The sequence below is a fragment of the Nycticebus coucang genome, chromosome 20 (genome assembly GCF_027406575.1).
Source record: "Nycticebus coucang isolate mNycCou1 chromosome 20, mNycCou1.pri, whole genome shotgun sequence".
Taxonomy (NCBI): Eukaryota; Metazoa; Chordata; class Mammalia; order Primates; family Lorisidae; genus Nycticebus; species Nycticebus coucang.
Window position 1 is genome coordinate 47,279,389 of NC_069799.1, and position 23,114 is coordinate 47,302,502.

The 23,114-nt window shown below is 36.4% G+C and overlaps 1 protein-coding gene across 1 annotated transcript in view; it reads left to right on the forward strand.

Moving 5' to 3' along the window:
* The window catches only part of ODAD2 (outer dynein arm docking complex subunit 2), a 188,206-nt gene that overhangs the window by 82,625 nt on the left and 82,467 nt on the right, over positions 1–23,114 (forward strand). Inside the window, exon 17 of the mRNA XM_053572846.1 lies at positions 5,394–5,508. Coding sequence (XP_053428821.1) covers positions 5,394–5,508 — 115 coding nt within the window. The remainder of the gene's footprint in view (positions 1–5,393; positions 5,509–23,114) is intronic.

The following is a 23,114-nucleotide window of genomic DNA, read 5'->3' on the forward strand; positions in this document are numbered from 1 at the left end:
TTTCTAGGATTACAGGCATGAGCCACTACTACCACACCCAATGGTTTTTTTTTTGAGACAAATTTTTTTTCTCAGGAATGATCATTTTAATTCTGACGTACATTTATGTTTCTCGTTTTACTGAATTGCCAACTTGGTTTAAAAACCTACATATTACGGTTGCATCTTTTAATGTTGTGGTTTAAGAACGTCATGTTCTTTTAGGCTAACCACACTTAGTTTGGGCCATTGTCATACAATACTACTTATCAGTGTAATTTTCAGCAAATACTGTGAAATTTTTAGAAAACATGCAAAATTATGGTTTCAAAATAGATATATTGGCATTGCCAGAAAGAAACCCTACCACGTTCCCCATGTCACAACATGGGCAGAAACTGTTCCTATTTATTCATATATGTGGCCTCAGTGGGCAGACAAGGCCGCCAGACTTCATAACAATGCTGGAAAATGTTAATATAAGAGACTGAGACACATAGGAAGCAGCTGCATCTTTTTGGTTTGCTTGTTTTTTGATCGCCTGGATACAAACATAAATTCCTCTTTCTAGAGCTGTTATTCTGCCAGCCAGGCTGTTTCATTGCCACTTGAAAGTTCAAGAATTTGAAAACGTATAATTCAATTTTGTCTTTATAATGTTAAGAAATTAATGTAAAATTCTATTGGTATAAAGATGGGAAAAGCTACCATCATTGCTGGAAATGAATTCCCAGCAAGGTTCTAATCAAATTAAAGAGCTAAACAAAAGTGGGGCAGACCCATTGAAAGTGGACACCGTGGTAAATTAATACGACCTCTAAGCCCCTTGCTGTATCTACAAAAAGCAATTAAGTTGCAAACTAATTCTGTGAAAATATACTTTCAACTTAGAGACAGCTTCCAACGAAAACTTTACTGCTTAGATTTAGAGTTTGCGCATTTATTTTGCAACGATGAGGTTTAAAAAAGAATGTCTTTGTGTTGGGAGGGATTTCTGATTTATTGTAAAAGAAATAAGCAAAGACTGTCTTGTTCAGATGCATTTAACCAGTATTTGCTGGTGTGGTAGCATGCCCCAAGAGTGGTGGGTAATGTATGATTCCTGCTGTCAAGGAAATTACACAGTAATTGGGGAGATAAGAAGCACACATATGGCATAAGGAAAAGGCAAAATATAAAAGAGGCTTAAAAGAGGAGGAAGATTTGGGGCCTTAAGAGATGGATGATTATAGTCAAATATGGAGATGGCCTGGGCAAAGATGTACATAAAGAGAGAAGAGTCTCTGCAGTCTGTGAGTAAACTAGTGTCTTCTCTCCTCTTCACATGGGTGCACACATCTGTTGCAGCACTTTCAATAGATTATAATCATCTCCCTGACTACATTGTAGTTTCCTGAAGGACAATTAAATGCAGTCATTCCTCATTATTTGCAGATTCTGTATTGATGAATTCATTCGTAGACCCCCACCCACCCCGGCCAAAAAAATCAATACTCATATCACTTTCACCATTATTCCTGGAGACTTGTGGAATGGGAATTGTGCCCACTAGGTGCAGAGCTGCGAAAACATTTGAGTCATGCAATGCACATGCTCCCAGCTGGGGTCCAGAAAGGTGACACTATGCCTTCTGGTTTCAACTCTCATACTGTGAACAAGGTGTCCACTTGGAGGTCTACTGCCAAGTGCCATGTTTTTCACCGTTTTGTTTTGGGCTGATGATTTTTCTCTTTCAAATGGCCCCTAAGCATGGTGCCCAGATGGTGTTCAGAGTGCCAAGGCACCAGAACTCTGGGTCGTGCCTTATGGAGAAAATCTATGTGTTTGATAAGTTTCATTTACTCATGAGTTGTAGAGCTGTTGGCCCTAAGTCCAAAGTTAATGATTCAACTGTGTATATTTAAATAGGGTGTCTTCAAAGAGAAATACACATATACACATGAAACAAAGTTATTTATTGATCATTTGATAAAAATATTTAGACCAGAAGCGCACGGGTACACAACTTTATATTTCCACTGGAGCTGTGGTTCAGTATTTGCTCATGTCATGCATACGACACCATAACTACCCCTAATAATGAGAAGTGAACATATCTGTTATTTCTGGATGCCTGTTGCTTAGAGTTTTGTGGATGGTCAAGGAGTCTTATGAACACTTTCAATTCCATGTAAATTCGATACTGAATCCAGGTATTGGGGTTTTAATAGCACGCAGGCAATGGGAAGCCATTGGAGGCTCCCCTCACCCCAAGAGTGATCTTTTGGTTGTGAATTGTTCACCAATCATTGATTAAACATGTTAGGTGATGTCACAAACAGAATGAACATCCCTGGCACCCTGCTATCAAGGAGCTATCACAGAAGCTCTAAAAGTTTCTTTAGACAGATATATAGGATCTATTATAGGATGTATTGCCATTGAGAGAAGCTGAAGCCACAAAATCAAGTTGTACACCCACTGCAGCATTCTGATACAGGTAGTAAAGGCCAAGATTCGAGTGCTTACATGAGCAATAGGAAAGCAGGGACAGATACTGGAGTTGTTGTGAAGTAAAAATCAGCAGTAAATGATTTCTTTTTTTTAATTAAAGTTTTTTTTTCCGGCTTGGTGCCCATAGCACAGTGGTTACAGCACCAGCCACATAACCCTCAGCTGGTGGGTTTGAACCCAGCCCGGGCAGGCTAAACAGCAATGACAACTGCAACAAAAAGATAGTTGGGCTTTCTGGCAGATGCATGTAGTCCCAGCTACTTGGGAGGCTGAGGCAAGAGAATTGCTTAAGCCCAAGAGTTTGAGGTTGTGTGAGCTGTGACTCTATGGCACTCTACTGAGGGCAACGTAGTGAAACTCTGTCTCAAAAGAAAAAAAAAAAAGAAAAAGAAAAAAATTTTTTTTCCATTTCAGATTAATAGAAGGGTATAAAGGATTAGGTTACATTGTTTGCATTTGTTAGGTAAAGTCTAAGTTATAGGTGAGCCCTCAACTTGGGGGGTGTGCCGTATACCACATGGTGCCCATTAGGTGAGAGCATATGAATCCCTCTCCCTTCTGCTCTCTCCCTCCTCCCTCCGCCAGCCTCCTCCCCTCTCCCACTTGGATGTGATTGTGTTTTTCTCTTGTATGGGTGTGTAGTTGTTCATCTACTTGTTTCACGTGAAAGCAAGAAATGATTCCAAGCAGAGGAATCTGAAGTTTGCTACCCCTGACTTTGTCAGTTCTGGCATTTGCAAATGTTCTTCAATAATGTCTTCCTCATAGGAGAAGACTCTATACTCTGCTGAGTCTTCTTTTAAGATGCCGGTAGTGAGGCCACAGTCCTCATTCATAGTAACGAAGCAGCTGATGAATTGCTTAGGGTTTGGGAAGAAAGTGAAGAACAATATATCTAGTTTTACACTTAATATTGAATTTTTATAGCTAATTGTGAAACTTTGTCTTGGAGAAGAAGTTGAAGGTTGAATTATCTTTTTTCCTTTTGCATTTTTTTTTTTTTTTATTGAGACAGAGTGTCATTTTGTCACCCTTGGTAGAGTGCCATTGTGTCATAGCTCACAGCAACCTCAAACTCTTGGGCTCAAGCAATCCTCTTGCCTCAGCCTCCCGAGTAGTTGTGACTACAGGTACCCACCACACCACCTGGCTATCTTTTCTATTTTTAGTAGAGACAGGGTCTTGCTCTTGCTCGGGCTGATCTTGAACTCCTGAGCTCAAGCGATCCTCCCGCCTTGGCCTCCCAGAGTGCTAGGATTACAGGTGTGAGCCACCACATTGAAACTGGAAATGTGTGCCATCCAAATGACTTCCTCTCTAGTGGCAAGGTATGTCTGGCCAGCAATGTATAGTAAAAATATTACTAATGCTAAATTTGCAAGAAAATTAGACAATTATTTATTTTTGTTCATGAAATTTTGTATAAAATATATATGGAGACCCAGGGGTCAGCATTAATTATATTTTCAATAGCATGTGCAAGACAGTAAACCTTTTTAATGTACACTGAAAAAGCAATTTTTTCATTGTGAAGTGCCCAGTAAGTTTCTTTAGAGTTTCCATAAATTGAGAAATAAAACTTTGTTTTCTTTCAGCATGATTTTGACAGAAAGTTTTCAGTTTGAAAAGCTACTTGCTTAAGCTTTGCTATAAAATACTTTCTTGGTGCATTTTTTCCTTATTAGAAGTCACTTTTTTTAATAGAGAAAGTTTCTATCTTACGATAGGTATTTGTACCACCAATTTTATAAGGTTATGCAAAAACTGATATCCTACTTGGAATTTTTGGAAAAGCATTTTTTTTCCTGGCAAACTCATCTCAGATAATCAAGAAATGTAGGTGTTTTTTTTTTAAATGTCGATTTTCAAGGAAGAATTTGAATGGCATTTTTTTTTTCTTTTGCAGTTTTTGGCCGGGGCTGGATTTGAACCTGCCACCTCTGGTATATGGGGCTAGTGCCCTACTCCTTGAGCCACAGGTGCTGCCCTTGAATGGCATTTTAACCTAGTAGTATTTATTCTATCTGTGGCTAAATGCTACATGTGTTTAATTCAACTCAAACTTAAAAAGCAAAGGAATTTTGATGTTCTTTACCTTTTTTCATCTGCTTTGAGTTTAATATACCTTTCTGAACAAAGCCATGTTTGTAAAGGATATTAAGTTTTGTTTGGCCTTCTTTCCAACTGTGAGTACTCAGTGGACTTTACTGTGGGGTTATGCTCCCTAGACTGATTGATACATAAACAGAAGACAGATGGTGTAGAGATGGCTCTGATGATAATTCATTTTTCAGCTACTCATGAAGATATTTTGATTACAGTGTGTTTAAGTAATTATAACACAGTCTGCAATGTTAGTCTGACTGGAAAGGGAATACATGGCAAACAAGTTATGTATTATTCATGCCCAACAAAGGATACACTGTGGTGTAATGATTTTAATTCCTAATGCTAGATTAGGGCTGAAAAAGTTTAAAATATGTCATACAGTAAGGTAAGTCAATTAAACATAGACCAAATAAAAAAGGTAACTGCACGGTTTCAAGGCACAAATATTTGTTTTGGAAAGTATTTAGATGTTACTATGTGAAAGAAACCAGTATTTTTACATTTAGGTAACAGTCTGTGTTCAGCTCATTAAAAAAAATCATATGGCTTGATTTTCAGTGTATCTGAATTGTAATTATCATGTAGCTTGCTTTCTGTGTTGTGAACTTAAAACTGAAATCAGAGGACTGACGATTCAACAGCGTGTTATATATCCCTGCTGTTGTGGAAGTTTTGCGGAAAAAAACAAAAAAAGAAAGCAAAATGTCAGAAGGAAAAAAAATAATTAGAATTGTGTAAATAGGTGGGCTGTTTAAACTTTCATTTTAACTCACTAATTACAGTTTATACCTTGATCTTGTTTTCCACACCAGGATAATTGATCGCTTAGATGGAGTTCGCCTGCTGTGGTCCTTGCTGAAAAACCCTCACCCAGATGTAAAGGCCAGTGCAGCCTGGGCCCTTTGTCCATGCATTCAAAATGCAAAGGTAAGAACAGACCGCAAGTTCACCTGTTCTAGAATCTCTAACACCCACTCTATTGAGTAACAGCCACTAATTGCTTGGTCACTAATTGCTTTGACTTACTGTTTTGGTCAGACTTATCTGGTGGAAAAGAGTGCCTAGTAGAACAATGTTTGTGCCAGAACGATTTTTAAGCAATGCCTTTTCCTGGTCAGCTTTAAAAAGCCAAACAAAACTAGTCCAAGATGGCGACGCTTACCAAGTTCTTGTTGGTTGGAATAATACAAATAGAGACAACCACCCCGGGTCAGTAAGAGTGACTGTTCTTAGGTAATAAGAAAATTGTCTGCATTCACCTGCCCCTGACAGAGAGTGAAGGCTATGTGGGAGGTTTGACTACCCCTGTTGTATTATCTGCAATGCAGAGAGAGTTCATGATGTTCTGTGTTACTTTGAAAAGGTCGCATGATTTCCCGGAGTCTCAACTCACTGGGCTAGAAGTTTCTGGTATCTACCTTAGCTCTTCATTTGTAAACTTTGTTATCTTCCTTCAGGATATCTCACACCCTATTTCTTTTATCTTTCTCAACATTTTCCCACAGGTTTACAGATTCCCTTTGTACTTGTCATCCAACCCTTTTCTCTCTGTTGAATATTTTATATAAAGGATTTTATTTCTATAATAAGTTTAACAAGATTCTCAAGGCCTTCCTAACTATAATCTTTTCTTTTCCAACTTTTTTTTAATTAATTTATTTTTTTATTAAATCATAGCTGTGTACATTAATGTGATCATCGGGCACCATACCCTGGTTCCATAGACCGTTTGACACATTTTCATCACACTGTTTTTTTCAGGTCAATGTTAGGGTACCAGCAACTAGGTTACAATATTTGCCTTTGTTAGGTAGAGTCTCTCTTGTAGTTGTGTCTCGCATGCAAAAGGTGTGCCGTATACCCCTACATTGTGCCCATTAGGTGGGAGCACAGCAATCTCCTTGCCTCTTCTACTCTCCCTCCTCCCTTGTTCTTCCTCCCCCAATTTGAATTGAACTGAGTTTTTCTCTTATTTGAGTGTGTATTAGGTCATGTATTGGCTTCGTATTAGAATTGAGTACACTGGATACTTGCTTTTCCATTCTCGTGATACTTTATTAAGTAGAATGTATTTCAACTCCATCCAGGTTAATACAAAAGATGTAAAGTCTACATCTTTTCTATGGCTGAACAGTAAGTACTCTGTGGTATACACATATCACAGCTTGTTAATTCATTCTTTGCTTGATGGGCATTTAGTTTGTTTCCACATCTTGGTGATTGTAAATTGAGCTGCAATAAACAATCCAGTGCAAATGTCCTCATGACAAAGTGGCTTTTTCTCTTCTGGGTAGATGCCTAGTAATGGGATTGCAGGATCAAATAAGAGGTCTAATTTGAGTTCTTTGAGGATTCTTCATACTTTTTTCCAGAGAGGCTATATGAATCTGCAGTCCCATTAACAGTGTATAAGTGTTCCCCTCTCTCTGTCCATGCCAGCACCTGCAACTTTGGGACTTGGTGATGTGGGGTATTCTCGCTGGGGTTAAGTGATATCTCAGGGCAGTTTTGATTTGCATTTCTCTGATAATTAGGGACAATGAACATTTTTTTCATATGGTGGTTAGCCATTCATCTGTCATCCTCAGAGAAGGCTCCGTTCATGTCTCTTGCCCAGTGATACATGGGATTGTTTGCTCTTTTTTTGTTGATTAATTTGAATTCTCTGTAGATTCTAGTTATCAACCATTTTTCAGATTAGTAACTTGCAAATAATTTTTTCCCATTCTGACGGTTGTCTATTTGCTTTAATTGTTGTGTCCTTAGCTCTGCAGAAGCTTTTCATCTTAATAAATCCCATTTGTTTCTGTTGTTGCAATTGCCGCTGAAGTCTTCCTAATAAAATCTTTCCCCAGGCTGATATCCTCAAGAGTATTTCCCACACTTTCTTCTAGGACTTTTATCATTCCATGTCTTAGATTTTAATTTTTTATCCATCTTGAGTCAGTTTTTGTAAGCTGTAAGGTGTCAATTTTAGTCTTATACATATGGTTATCCAGTTCTCCCAGCACCGTTTGTTGAATAGGGATTCTTTTCCCCACTGTATGCCTTTGTTTGGTTTATCAAAGATCAGATGGAAACTAAAGACTGGTTTCATCTCTTGGTTTTCTATTCAGTTCCACATGTCTGTTTCTATTTTTGTGTCAATACCATGCTGTTTTGATCACTGTGTGCTTGTAATATAACCTAAGTCTGGTAGAGTGATGCCTCTGGCTTTGTTTTTATTACTAAAAATTGCCTTGGCTATACAGGTTTTTTTTCTGGTTTCATATGAAATGAAGAACTATTGTTTCCAGTTCTTCAAAATACGATGACTGTGTTTTAAAGGGGATTGCATTCAATATTTAGATTGCTTTTAACAATTTTTATTCTTCCCAGCCAAGAGCATGGTATTTTCTTCCATTTGTTAATGTATTCTGGTATTTCTTTTTCTAGGGTTTCATAATTCTTTTTGTAGAAGTTCTTCACCTCTTTTGTTAGATATATTCCTAGGTATTTCATTTTCTTTGAAGCTACTGTGAAGGGAATTGTGTCTTTGATTAGCTTCTTGGCTGTTATTGGTGTACACAAAGACTACTAATTTGTGGACATTGGTTTTACACTCTGAGACATCACTGTATTTCTTGTTCACTTCCAGGAGTGTCTAGGTAGTAGAGTCTTTAGGGTTTTCTAAGTATAAGATCATGTCAATGGCAAAGAGAGAGTGTTTGACCTCCTCTGTACCCATTTGGATGCCCTTTATATCCTTCTTTTGCCTGATTGCATTGGCTAGAACTTCCAGAACTATATTGAATAGTAGTAGTGGTGATGGAGGACATCCTTGTCTGGTTCCAGTTCCAAGTGGAAAAGCTTTCAGTTTTACTCCATTAAGTATGTTATTAGCTGTGGGTTTGTCATAGATGGCTTCAATCAGTTTAAGAAATGTTCCACCTATGCGTATTTTCTTAAGTGTTCTTGTTAGAAAAGGATGCTGAATTTTATAAAATGTTTTTTCTGCATCTAGGGAGAGGATCATATGGTCTTTGTTTCTGCTTCTATTGATATGGTGAATTACAATTGTAGATTGGGCATATGTTGAATCAGCCTTGCATCCCTGGGATGAAGCCTACTTGATCATGATGTATAATTTTTTTAATGTATAGCTGTAATCTATTAGCTAAGATTTTATTGAGTATTTTTGCATCAATATTCATTAGTGGAATTTGTGTGTAGTTCTCCTTTTAAGTTGGGTCCTTTTCTGGTTTTGGAATCAAGGTGATCTTTGCTTCATGAAAATGTCGGGGACGTTTCCTTCCTTCTCAATGTTTTGGAATAGATTCTGCTGTATAAGTACAAGTAAACCTTTGAAGGTTTGATAGAATTGTGGTGTGGAGACATCTGGTCCAGGGCTTTCTTTTTGTTGGAAGTTTTTTATTGTTTCTTTAATCTCAGTGTTTGATGTTCATCTGTTCAGAACATCTATTTCTTCCTGGTTAAGTCTAGGGAAATGAGATGATCCCAGATATTGGTCCATTTCTTCTACATTGTCAAATTTCTGGGTGTAGTGTTTCTTGTGGTAGTCAGAGATAATCTCTTATATCTCTGTTGTATCTGTTGTTATCTCCCCCTTTTCACTGCTTTTGAGGTTATTAGAGATTTTACTTTTCTGTTTCTAGTTAATCTGGCCAAAGTTTTATTGATTTTGTTTACCATTCTGAAGAACCAACTTTTTGTTCCATTAATTTTCTGAACCAATTTTGTTTACCATTTTGAAGAACCAACTTTTGTTCCATTAATTTTCCTTTTGTTTTCAGTTTCATTTATTTCTGATTTACTTTTGGTTATTTCTTCTGCTAGGTTTGGGATTGGATTGCTCTTCCTTTTCCTTAAGATGATTCATTAGGTTGGTGATGTGCTCTCTTTCTGTATTTCAGATGTAGGCATCTAAGGTGATGAGTTTCCCCTTAAGACTGCTTTTGCTGTATTCCACAGGTTTTGGTTACTAATTGTGAATTGTATCATTTGGCATCATTTTGAAATAAATAATTTCTTTGAATTAATGGCACCGACAGTAATGCCACAGAAAATAGCTATTATTAATTGTAACCGAGAGACACACAGGGAAGAAAGCACCAGCCAAGGCCTTCAGATAAGTTATTGCCACTTCAGTGTCCGTGCCCTTTCTGTAGGCATCATGAAACTTAAGTATGCCATGTATGTGTGTATACATGTTATTTGGATATGGTGAAATGTCAACTATTCCAAACAGATGTTATCCATTTTTTTTTTTTATATATTGTTCACAGTATACACGTTAGAGCACATTTTCAGATCTATCTGGTAAGAAAATAAGATGTGAAAATTGCTTCTTGTGAAGCTATTATATCTTTTCTTGTTGGGAAATACAGGTTACAGTAATTCTGTAACATAACAATATCACACTCAAGCTCAAAAGGTCTGTTACTTCTGCCAGACCTTGTATTTATAGCTATGAGTTCTGACAATTAAGTTTGTGAACTTGTCCTAGAAAAAGTGCTACCTCATTGCTGAATATCACTACAGTTATCTTTCAAGTACTCCTTTTGGCCATCTGGTGATGCAGCAATGAGGTATATAGATAACATTTTCTGATGAGTTCTTGAACTTAATTGTCAGACCATGTATCTGTAAATGAACCAGGCAACAAAATATTGGAATTGAAGACTTCAGTAATGAATTATGCGATAATTGAGAGAAATAAAGATGAACAATATAAGTTGGTATTGCTTTTGCACTATTTTGTTGTTAAATGCATAAAACAAGTAGAGTGTGGGATTTTTGTAGTAAGGAATTTGACCTTATCAACAGTAGACCAGGTCCCAAGTAGGAAGTTTAGAACTTGACTTCATTTTGAAGAAAGTAAGTATGTAATCATTTTTGATAGCTTAAGAGTGCTAAGAAAAACATGCTAGGTGAAAGATACATCTTTTCCAGCTTAATAATCATCTGTTGATTCTTTGTATTATTGGAAAATCAAGAGCATGAAATGTGAGTCTATTTTATGGTCTTTATGAAACTTGAAAGAATATTTAAGAGAGGAAATAAGTACTTCAGTTAGAAAGCTACATACTGTTTTTAAGTCAAGAATTGAAGAATACGCCTATAATGCTAGCACTCTGGAGGCCAAAGTGGGTGGATTGCTTGAACTCAGGACTTCCAAACCAGCCTGAGTAAGAGTGAGACCTCCATCTCTAAAAATAGCTAGGTGTCATGGCAGGCATCTGTAGTTCCAGCTACTTGGAAGGCTGAGGCAAGAGGATTGCTCAAGCCCCAGAGTTTGAGGTTGCTGTGAGCTATGTCGCCATGACACTCTACTGAGCACAACAAAGTCTCAAAAAAAAAAAAAAAAGAAAGAAAGAAAAAAAAATAAGAAAAAGAAAAAAGGTCAAACTAGACTAATTACAAAAAATTCTCTGCTTATTTTCTCAGGACTTTTTTTAACTTTTATTAAATCATAACATATACATTTATGGGGTACAATGTGATAATTCGATATACAATGTGGAATGCTTAAATCAAACTGATCAACATAACTATCACCTCACTTATTTTTGTGGTAAGACATTTATAATATACTCTTAGTTATTTTGAAATGTATCCTTGCATTGTTCACGTTAGGTGAGATTTTATTTGAAAGTTTATCATTTAAGATCTTTTCTGTATAAGGTTTAGGATAGTTCATTTTTTTTTCTATTAGGATTGCTAAAATGAACAAAGATTTTAAGACTCAGCCTCTGTTAGTGATGTTATATAGCGAATTTCATGCCCTGCGAGTCGGGTTGCCGACTAATGACTGCTTTGTGAAAAATGCGAGAGATTTGTAAATGGAAGTGAAAAGCTGTTTCTTTCAAGCTGAATGATCAAGCACGTTTTTTGGAGAAAAATGGTGGTCAAGCAGGTGTTCAGTATTATGAAGTTGGGCTATAAAGAATGGAACAGCCGAATCTGGCAAAAATCCATGTCTTAAATTCTTTGTTCTTAAGAAGCAAAACTGTCCTGCAGAAAGTCGACTCAAATTTATGCTCCATGAACAGTAAGACATTGAAAAATATAGGAACTCATGTAAAAAGTGTGTAATTATATCACTTCCCATCACTTTTGTGCCTTTTGCGTAATTACGAGAATTGTTTCTTGCTTAAAATATCATTGCATTTTTAATAGTATTTTTTTGTGTGTGTCACAAGGTAGTAGTTAAGGTAATTTCCTTAGTTCTGTTTTTTTTTTTTTTCATTAATGAGTTTTAGGAAATTTTTATTAAGAAAAAACAGAAGTTTAATTATATTTGTCTTTCCATAAGTGATTATCGTAATTCATATTAACATATAATCACCATTTTCTTATGAAGTAGAAAGGCAATAGGTATTCTTATTTTCAAATAAATACTCTGAAATGTATAATAAGTAAATTGTGTATTTAGGAAGAAAACTCAGTCTCTCTTCCAAATCAGTAATATATTCCCATGAGGTCCTTTGGCCTATAACCTTTTAAACTTAATTTTGCTACTTATTTAGAAAATGTCTGGTTTGGATTTTGAAGAAAAAAATATATACACAAAACTCTAGTAATTTCAAAACCAGTGACTTGAAAGATCTGCTCCAGAGAAGCCAATCAGAGAAATTTGAGAATGATTCCCCCAAAGAGAAGAGAAGAAATTAATTCGAGAGGTTGGAATACATGCTTGGGCAATTTTAGCCAGGAATGTCGAACGCTGAGTATAGATGAAGCCAACTTCTCAACCACAGGTGTGACAGAACACAGCTGATCAAACAGGACAAGAATTTGACATCACCCTCTGTTTAACTTCAGCTGCCCAATGAGCCATGCCCAACCCAATCAGGAGGCCAACGGGAATTTTGAGAAGGCGTGTGTGCAGGGGTTTAGTTTCAGACCCAAAATGCCGCCGTAAACATGGTTTATGAGCTTCGATTTGATCATGTTTGAGCCTCTGAATGTTTAGCTGTTTAACAGTGTGCCAAAGAATCAACATGGCTTTTAAAAAAAATCTTAAAACTCTTTAAAATGAGGATTCATGTCCTGCTTGCCTGTTTTGGGATCTGCCATCATGTTTAGTCTCCATGTAGTTCTAAGTGTGTACCTCATCTCGTCCCCAGTTCCTCAAATCCTAAAAGATTAAACCAACAAACTAGATTGCAATTTATTTTTCTTTTCGCATGCCAGATTTTCAAGTGAGGACAGGAAGGGCCAAAACAAAGTGAGGGCATTAAACAGCTGTTCTTCGGAGCACAGCTGGAAGATCACCATCTACCTAGCGGTCACATCCATTGCTTTCTCCTGAGTTCCTTGCCTTCTGGCTCCTGCTCTCTCATTCCCTACTCCACAAAGGGCTAGGATGGAGGTTGCTAGCCTAGGCCGGGTAGATCTGACAGAAGAGTAACACAGCATACAAAATTCAGTAGCAACTGAAGACATAGGCTATTCTAAACAGGAATGAACAAAATTATGTGCCAGCAAATAGCCACTTGTGAAACTATTTCACCTTTTAGTTTTGAAAGCATTTATTTGGTTATTAGATACCAGTTATTTTGTTAAATTGTTAGTTTCATCTGTTAAAGTACTCACATTACATCCACCTCGGTCAATGATGCCTGTGATCACACAGTGTACTCTGTCACCATCAGAAAGGGTGCCCTCACAAAATTCATGACTGAGACATCTGACTGGGACCTCAGATGGCTTCTTCTTGGAGTTCATTGTCCAGACACCTCTTCCCCCCACCCGATGTTTTTTGATCTCATGAGGCCCCCTACACATTCATCCCACTTATTTTATTTTATTAATCAGCCTCTTCCTATCTTTTTTCCCTTCATAGCACACCTTAGATGCCACAGTCAGTCCTGTGTTTGCTTCATTCCGACACCTTCAAGTCCATTTACTCTATTTCTTTCCATTGTACCCATCTTGATGGCAACATGGTTTGTGAGCTTTGCTTTGGCCATGATATGTGTGTGTGTGTGTGTGTGTGTGTGTATACACGTGTGTGTGTGTGTGTATCTGTCTGTTTTAATAGTTACCCTGCTTGAGGTTCACAGAACTTTGTGAATTTATGGGTTGCTCTTTTCATTCAAATTTAGGAAATGTTAAGTCATTATTTTAAAAGAAATGGGAATTCTGTCTTTTCTTCTTAGACTCTAATTCCACACACTTTCTTGAACATCTTGTGGGTTTTTAATTTTTGTGTGTGTGCTGGATGTTGCCTTTAAAAAAAAAATGATAGGGGAAGCATTCTTTTTCCTCTGTTAGGCAGCAGGAAAAAGGGGGTTCATCAGTTTGATGCAATTAGGAATTGAGTTTATTAGGAGAAGGACAACAGACCTTATCCCTCCATCAGACCTTAGAAATCACAGACTAAAAGTCCAGGCTTATCTCTTTTTGTTGTTCAACTCAGTCCCCTACTACATGAGAGGCTCTGAGGTTTTATGTTTTTGATCATATCAAAAATTGAGCTGGGCAGAGGGTAGATTGACATTTTGATTCAGGTCATCTCAGGCTTCGCACTTTACAAGTGAATTCAGGTCTTTCCTCCAGGAGGTCCTGAGATGAAACACAAAGAGATCCACCAGACTTCCAAATTGCAAGATCTTGAAACCTGGAGGCCATGAGATTGCCTATTTGTAAAGGTGTGATCACCAGGAAACTCTGAAAGCACAAGGCTGGGAGACTTTGAGAGCAAGGGAGACCAGAACCCAGGACAGTGGGATTGTAAAGAAACGTGGTACTGCAGAGAATTTGAGGTTGTGGAACTGCAGCACTGCCAACAGAGAGCCCACGAGATTGTGAGATTAAAGGACTATGAGACTGGGTGATCCCTTTCTGTTTTCCAGCCTTGCCTCCAGTCTTCTAACTGAGCATAGTTCTATTAGGAGAGAATAACTTGTGGAGCTTCTCTATTTGGGGATTATGCAGATGCAAATTTGATATGCTGAGTTAGTAAAAGTGTGACTGTTTTCTTCCAGGCAAAGACTATCCATTCTTGAGCATGCTTGCTTCTCTACCTAATAAGCTGCCACCTTAGCAACTGCTCCAAGTGTTCAATCTTTCTCTGTCTATTGCTCCATTTGAGGTCACAGTTCTATCTCATTAGGGACACAGCTTCATAAAAGAAGTAGCCACATGCAGCCTTTAGTAGTCATGTTTTTCCACCTCTTTTCCTGAATGGGGAAGCCTCTGTTTTCAAGAAATGAACTAGATTTGGGTTCCCTTCCTGGAATATTTTTATTTTATTCTCCTATAAAAGCTAAACTAAAGGCCTCTGCTTGTGGACCTAAATTCAGCATGCTTAGAATTTCAGCTACCTTGTGCTTTGGATTTTTTCTTCTATGAGTTCTATAGTTTCAGGTCACTTGATTAGGTCCTTAGTTCATTTTGTGCATGGTGTTAGGTAGGGATCCAAATTCATTCTTTTGCATGTGAATACCCAACACCATTTGTTGAAGACCGACTTTCCTCATGGAATGGTTTTGACACCCTTGTTGAAAAATGACTTGACAAAATACAGGAGGGTTTATTTCTGGTCTACATGTCTATCTTTATGCCAGGACCACATTGTTCTTGTGACTGTAGTTTTTATAGTAAGTTTTGAAATTAGGAAGCATAAAACTTCCAACTTTTTCTTTTTCAAGATCGTTTCAGCTATTCAGGGTTTCTTGAGATTACATATGAATTTGAAGATTTATCTATATCTGCAAAAAACACTTGTTGGAACATTGAAGGGATTGCATTGAATCTGTAAATTGCTTTGGATAGTACTTAGATTTTAACGATGGTGAGTCTTCGACTTCATGAACACAGGAAGTATTTTATCTCATTGGCTAAATTATATTCTTTTTGATGCTATAAAAATAGAATTGTTTTCTGAATTTCCATTTCAGACTGTGTATTATTAGAGTATGGAAGGGCATTGACTTCTGTGTGATGATTTTGTATCCTGTGACTTTGTTGAATGTCTTCATTGGTTCTAAGAGTTCTTTTATGGCATCTTAAAGTTTTTCTATATACAAGATCATGTCACTTGTGAGCAGAGATGATTTTACTTTTACTTTTTCTTTTCTACTTCAGATTTTTAAAGTTTTTCATGTCTAATTCATCTGACTAAAACTTCAGCACTGGGTTGAATAGAAATGGTGAAAGAGGGCATACATTCCTTGTTCCCAACCTTAGAGGAAAGGTTTCCAGTCTTTCTCCATTGAATATGATGTGAGCTGTGGGTTTTTCATGTATGATCCTTATTATTTTGAGATACTTTCCTTCTGTTTCCAGTTTATTAAGCTTTTTTATTCTTTATCATGAAACCCTTTTCTACATTAAGATTATCATGTGGGTTTTTATTTTTTTACCTTTATTTTGTCAATGTGTTGTTATCATACAGATTGATTTTTTTTGTTGTTGTTGTTTGTTTGTTTTTGAAACAGTCTCACTTTGCCACCCCGGGTAGAGTTATGTGGCATCATAGCTCACAGCAACCTCAAACTCTTGGGCTCAAGTGATTCTTTTGCCTCAGCCTCCTGAGTAGCTGGGACTACAGGTGCCCACCAACTCCTGGCTATTTTCAGAGACAAGGTCTTGCTTGCTCTGGCTCAGGCTAGTCTTGAACCCATGAGCTCAGGCAATACAATCACCTCAGACTCCTCAGAGTGCTAGGATTACACGGTGAGCCACACACCCAGCCTCAGGTTGATTTTTCTTACATTAAACCATCCTGTATTACAGGGGTAAATCTCCCTTTGTCATGGTATATAATCCTCTTAATTTGCTGTTGAATTTGGCTTGCTAGTATTTTATTGTGTTTTTTCCCCCTGCATTAATCTCTGGATATATTTTAGGAGAAACTTTGATGAATGAGAGAGCAAATAAATGAAGACCATTTAACAAGAAAATTGGTTCAAAAACAGCAGAGAAGATGAGGGAGATCAGATGACTGGTTTCAAATATTAGGAAAGCATTTATGATGATGAAGATTAGCTACAGTAAATATTGTGTTATCATTCATATCCATTATGAATTAATAGACTCTTATCTATACAATTGGCATACTAGCCACGAATTTATAGAAAAATTTAGTGTAATGGACCCAAGTGAACTTTGGGAAAATGATCTCTTCATAAATTGTAGACTTCCTGTTTTTGGAGAATGAAACTTTGTATTGTTAGATTTTAGTTTTCTGTCAAGATTATAAGTATTGTTCTTAGCCAGATCCATACAACTCATGTTTAGAAGTGTCTGTTTCAATCTAAACAGGAAACTGCTTTATTTATCTTAAACTGTAGGTTACTAAATAAAAGCAGTAATGTATATGTATATATTTAAAATTTTAATATATATATATGCATATATAAAACATATATGCATGGTAGACATGCACAGATTTATAAACAATAGCTATTTATGATAATAGGACTTACATTTGTTTCACCCCTTATATTTGTTTTAAAGTCCTTTTAAATACATCATTGGTTAAGAATGTCACATAACTCTCTAAGCCTCTGGTTACACAATGGCACCTCACAATTTAGACCCCTCATCAATGGAATATTGCATCTAAAGCAGAATCAACACAGGGAATAGTAAAATGGAAAACTCGGTTGTCTGCAGTTTAAGAAACTTATATTGCATTAGGCTAGGCACATAAAAATAAAATCAGAGCCATTCGATTTGTTTCCTTTATTTTTCTTGTTATTCAGTTGGATAAGGCTACCCTCCAAGTGTAATGCATTTTTTACTATGTAAATCTAGACTCTAAGTAAAGATGGTATCATTTCTATTACCTGAAACTAATTTCTATTTTAATGCATTTTTTACTGTGTAAATCTAGACTCTAAGTAAAGATGGTATCATTTCTATTACCTGAAACTAATTTCTATTTCTTTCAGTTCGTGGGGAAAAGGGTAATAATCAATATCCTAATTTTGAGTTTTAAAGTAATACATTTAACAGTGTAAGGTAATTATAAGTCAGTAATACTTTTTTAAGCTGTTGTACTTGTTAATTACTAGGAACAGAACAAAGGTCTTATTGTGATAGACCAACACAAACAAACTCTGTTCTTTTTGAGTACATATGGCTTGTTTTGAGAACTTTAAGGGGATGGAGGATTGAATTTATGAAATACACTTTTAGGACAAGATTTGCCTGTTCAGTTTGGGTTCCTTCTCTGGCATACTATTCTAATGTGAATGAAAGATTTTTGAAATTTTTCATATGCTGTCTGCTATTTTTAAGTCTTCTTCAAATACTGTATTATGTATCTATGGTCTCCATACAGCACAGAGCAGTGTTTTTATAGCTCTTCTTGTTAAAACTTTTTGTCTTGAGTCATGTTACGCTTGCCTTGTATGTGCTTTAAAGTTGCATTATGCATATCGCACCTCATCAGAAAACTGTCAATTCTCTTCACTGTAGGCAAGAGAAGGAATTTCATACCCACTAATTAAATTACTCTATGCCAAAACACCCCATTTTCTGTTTTATTCATTACTCTGTAAATAACATCTTAATAGTTTCCCATTAGTTGAATTTTAACTAAGTGCTAGTGTTTTGCTGTTTTATATATATATATTTTATATATATATTGTATATATTGTATATTGTATATATATTGTGTACAATATATATTTATATATATATTGTATAAAATATATATATTTTATATATATATATTTTTTTAAGAAACTGATGCTTGGGTCAGATTGGTTGTCAACCATAGTTTTTCAACACTTCACTTTCTTTTTTTTCTTATTGTTAAATCATAGCTGTGTACATTAGTGCAATCCAAGGGGTACAATGTGCTGGTTTCATATACAATCTGAAATATTCTCATCAAACTGTTCAACGTAGCCTTCATGGCTTTTTCTTAGTTATTGTATGTAGACATTTGTATTCTGCCTTTAGTAAGTTTCACCTGTACCCATTCTAAGATGCACCGTAAGTGTGGCCTCACCCATTACCTTCCCTCCACCTGAACCTCCCCCCTCCTTTCCCCTTCCTTGGCCCTTTCCTCATAGTCTTGTGCTATAGTTGGGTTATAGCTTTCATGTGAAAACTATAATTTAGCTTCATAGTAGGGCTGAGTACATTGGATACTTTTTCTTCCATTCCTGAGATACTTTGCTAAGAAGAATATGTTCCAGCTCCATCCATGTAAACATGAAAGAGGGAAAGTATCCATCTTTCTTTAAGGCTGCATAATATTCCATGGTATACATGTACCACAATTTGCTAGTCCATTCGTGGGCCGATGGGCACTTGGCCTTCTTCCATGACTTAGCAATTATGAATTGGGCTGCAATAAACATTCTGGTACAGATGTCTTTGTTATATCGTGATTTTTGGTATTCTGGGTATAAACCTAATAAAGGAATTATAGGATCGAATGGCAGGTCTATTTTTAGGTCTCTAAGTATTCTCCAAACATCCTTCCAGAAGGAATGTATTAGTGTGCATTCCCACCAGCAGTGTAGAAGTGTGCCCTTTCTCCACATCCACGCCAACATCTCTGGTTTGGGGATTTTGTTATGTGGGCTACTCTTACTGGAGTTAGGTGATATCTCAAAGTAGTTTTGATTTGCATTTCTCTGATGATTAAGGATGATGAGCTTTTTTTCATGTGTCTGTAGATCATGTGTCTGTCTTCTTTAGAGAAGTTTCTCTTCAAGTCCCTTGCCCACCCTGAGATGGGATCACATGTTTGAGTTCTCTGTGGATTCTGGTTATTAGACCTTTATTGGAGGTATAACCTGCAAATATTTTCTCCCATTCTGAGGGCTGTCTGCTTGCTTTACTTACTATGTTCTTGGCTGTGCAAAAGCTTTCTAGTTTGATTAGGTCCCAGTAGTGTATTTTTGATAGTGCTTCAATTACCTGGGGAGTCCTCCTCATAAAATATTCACCCAGGCCAATTCCTTCAAATGTTTTCCCTGCACTTTCTTCAAGTATTTTTATAGTTTCATGTCTTAAGTTTAAATCTTTTATCCAGTGAGAGTCTATCTTAGTTAATGGTGAAAGGTGTGGGCCCAGTTTCAATCTTCTACAGGTTGCCAGCCAGTTCACCCAGCACCATTTGTTAAATAGGGAATCTTTTCTCCACTGAATGTTTTTAATTGGCTTGTCAAAGATCAAATAATGGTAAGTAGCTGGATTAATCTCTTGGTTCTCTATTCTGTTCCAGACATCTACTTCTCTGTTTTTGTGCCAATACCATGCTGTTTTGATCACTATTGATTTATAGTACACTCTCAGGTCTGGTAGTGTGATTCCTCCTGCAGTGTTTTTATTGCCGAGTAATGTTTTGGCTATTCAAGGTTTTTTTCTGATTCCATATAAAACGAAGTATTATTTTTTCAAGATATTTAAAATATGACAATGGAGCTTTAATAGGAATTGCATTAAAATGATAGATTGCTTTGGGTAGTATAAACATTTTAACAATGTTGATTCTTCCCAGCTATGAGCATGGTATGTTTTTCCATCTGTTAACATCTTCAGCTATTTTTTTTCTTAAAGTTTCATAGTTCTCTTTGTAGAGATCTTTCACATCCTTTGTTAGGTATACTCCCAAATATTTCATCTTCTTTGGCGCTACTGTGAAAGGAATAGATTCCTTGACTGTTTTTTTTCAGCTTGGTTATTGTTGGTATATATAAAGGCTACAGATTTATGGGTATTGATTTTGTAGCCTGAGACATTGCTGTATTCCTTATCACTTCTAAAAGTTTTGTAGTAGAATCCCTAGTGTTTTCTAGATATACGATCATATCATCTGTGACGAGTGAAAGTTTGATCTCTTCTGACCCTATGTGGATCCCCTTGATCACCTTTTCTTCCCTAATTGCAACGTCTAAAACTTCCATTGCAATGTTAAAGAGCAATGGAGACAATGGGCAACCTTGCCTGGTTCCTGATCTAAGTGGAAATGATTTCAATTTAACTCCATTCAATATGATATTGGCTGTGGGTTTGCTGTAGATGGCCTCTATTAGTTTAAGAAATGTCCCTTCTATACCAATTTTCTTAAATGTTCTGATCATGAAGGGATGCTGGATATTATCAAAAGCTTTTTCTGCATCAATTGAAAGAATCATATGGTCCTTATTTTTTAGTTTGTTTATGTGCTGAATTACATTTATACATTTACGTATATTGAACCAGCCTTGACACCCTGGGATAAATCCCACTTGGTCATGGTGTATAATTTTTCTGATGTGTTGCTGAATTCTGTTTGTTAGGATCTTATTGAGTATTTTAGCGTCAATATTCATTAGTGAAAGTGGTCTATAATTTTCTTTTCTTGTTTGGTCTTTCCCTGGTTTGGTGATCAAGGTGATGTTTGCTTCCTAGAATGTGTTGGGTAATATTCCTTCTTTTTCTATATTTTGGAAGAGGTTTAGTAATATAGGTACTAGTTCTTCTTTAAAGGTTTGGTAGAATTCTGACATTTGGTAGAATAAGCCATCTGTTCCTGGGCTTTTCTTTTTAGGGAGATTTTGTATGGTTGATGCTATTTCAGAACTTGATATAGGCCTGTTCAACATTTCCACTTCTTTCTGGCTAAGTCTTGGTAGGTGGTGTACTTCCATGTATTGGTCGATTTCTTTCAGATTTTCATATTTCTGAGAGTAGAGTTTCTTGTAGTATTCGTTGAGGATTTTTTGAATTTCTGAAGGGTCTGTTGTTATTTCATCATTACCATTTCTGATTGATAAAATTAGAGATTTTACTCTTTAGGTTGGCCAAATGTATATCTATTTTATTATCTTTTCAAAAAAACAACTTTTGGATTTATTGATCTGTTGTATAATTCTTTTCTTTTCAATTTCATTTAATTCTGCTCTAATTTTGGTTATTTCTTTTCTTCTACTTGGTTTGGGGTTGGAGTGTTCTTCCTTTTCCAGTTGCCATTAATGTCCCATTAAGTTATTAACTTCCTCTCTTTCCGTTTTCTTGAGGAAGGCTTGCAGTGCTATAAATTTCCCTCTTAGGACTGCCTTTGTAGTATCCCCAAGGTTCTGGTAGTTCGTGTCTTGATTATTATTTTGTTCCAAAAATTTGGTGATTTCCTTCTTAATCTCGTCTATAACCCATCTATCCTTCAGCATAAGGTTGTTTAGCTTCCATGTTTTTGTATGGGTATGCAGGTTCCTGTTATTGAGTTCAACTTTTATTCCATCATGGTCTGAGAAGATGCAAGGAATAATTTCTATTTTTTAAAATTTGTTGAGGTTAGATTTGTGGCCTGGGATGTGGTCGATTTTGGAGTATGTTCCATGGGATGATGAGAAGAATGTGTATTCATCCACATAAGTGTTCTTTAGATGTCTGTTAAGTCCCGATGTTGAATAGTTAAGTTTAAATCTAAAATTTCTTTGCTTAGCTTATTTTTGGAGGATCTATCCAGCACTGCTAAAGGGGTATTAAAATCTCCAACTACTATGGAAATGGAGGAAATCAAGTTGCTCATGTCTGTGAGAGTTTCTCATTTCTCTTATAAATTTAGGTGCATTCTGGTTGGGTGCATAAATATTAATAATTGAAATCTCATCATATTGAGTATTACCTTTAACAAATATGAAGTGTCCATCCTTATCCTTCCTTATTTTGGTTGGTTTAAAGCCTATTGCGTCTGCGAATAGGATTGCAACACCTCCTTTTCTCTGCTTTCCATTTGCCTGGAGTATAGATGACCATCCCTTCACCTTGAGTCTATATTTGTCTTTTAATGTGAGATGAGATTCTTGTATGCAGCAGATATCTGGCTTGAGTTTTTGTATCCAGTCAGCCAACCCATGCCTCTTTAGAGGACAATTTAAACCATTCACATTAATTGAGAATATCGATAAGCCTTTCGAGAGTCCGGTGGACATTTTTAATCCTTTTGCGACTGTGGAAGTTGGAATTTGATCAAAATTTTCTGGGTGGGTTTACTTTTGTGGTGGAGGATTATGCTGGTCTTTATGAAGGATAGGTCTGAGAATATCCTGGAGAGCTGATATAGTTATGGCAAATTTTTTCAACATGTGAATGTCATTAAAGTATTTAATTTCTCCATCATAAATGAAACTCAGTTTAGCTGGATACAGGATCCTGGGTTGAAAGTTATTTTGTTTTAGGAGATTAAAAGTTGATGACCATCCTCTTCTAGCTTGAAAGGTTTCAGCAGAGAGATCTGCAGTTATTCTAATATTTTTGCCCTTGTAGGTGATGGTTTTCTTTCATCTGGCTGCTTTCAGAATTTTCTCCTTCATATTAACTTTAGTGAAGTTGATTATGATGTGTCTAGGGGATGTCTTATTTGGGTTGAGTCATGCTGGAATTCTGAAACTGTCTGCTTTCCGAATTTCAGAATCTCTTGACATGTCTGGAAAGTTCTCCTTCATAATCTCATGGAGAAGAGACTCTGTTTTATATTTTTTATTTCATTTGTGTCTTCTGTTTGACTTTGTTTGATTTGAACTTGATGTCTCTTTTTACTTATTCAACTATTCCACTTTTAATAGAATTATGAA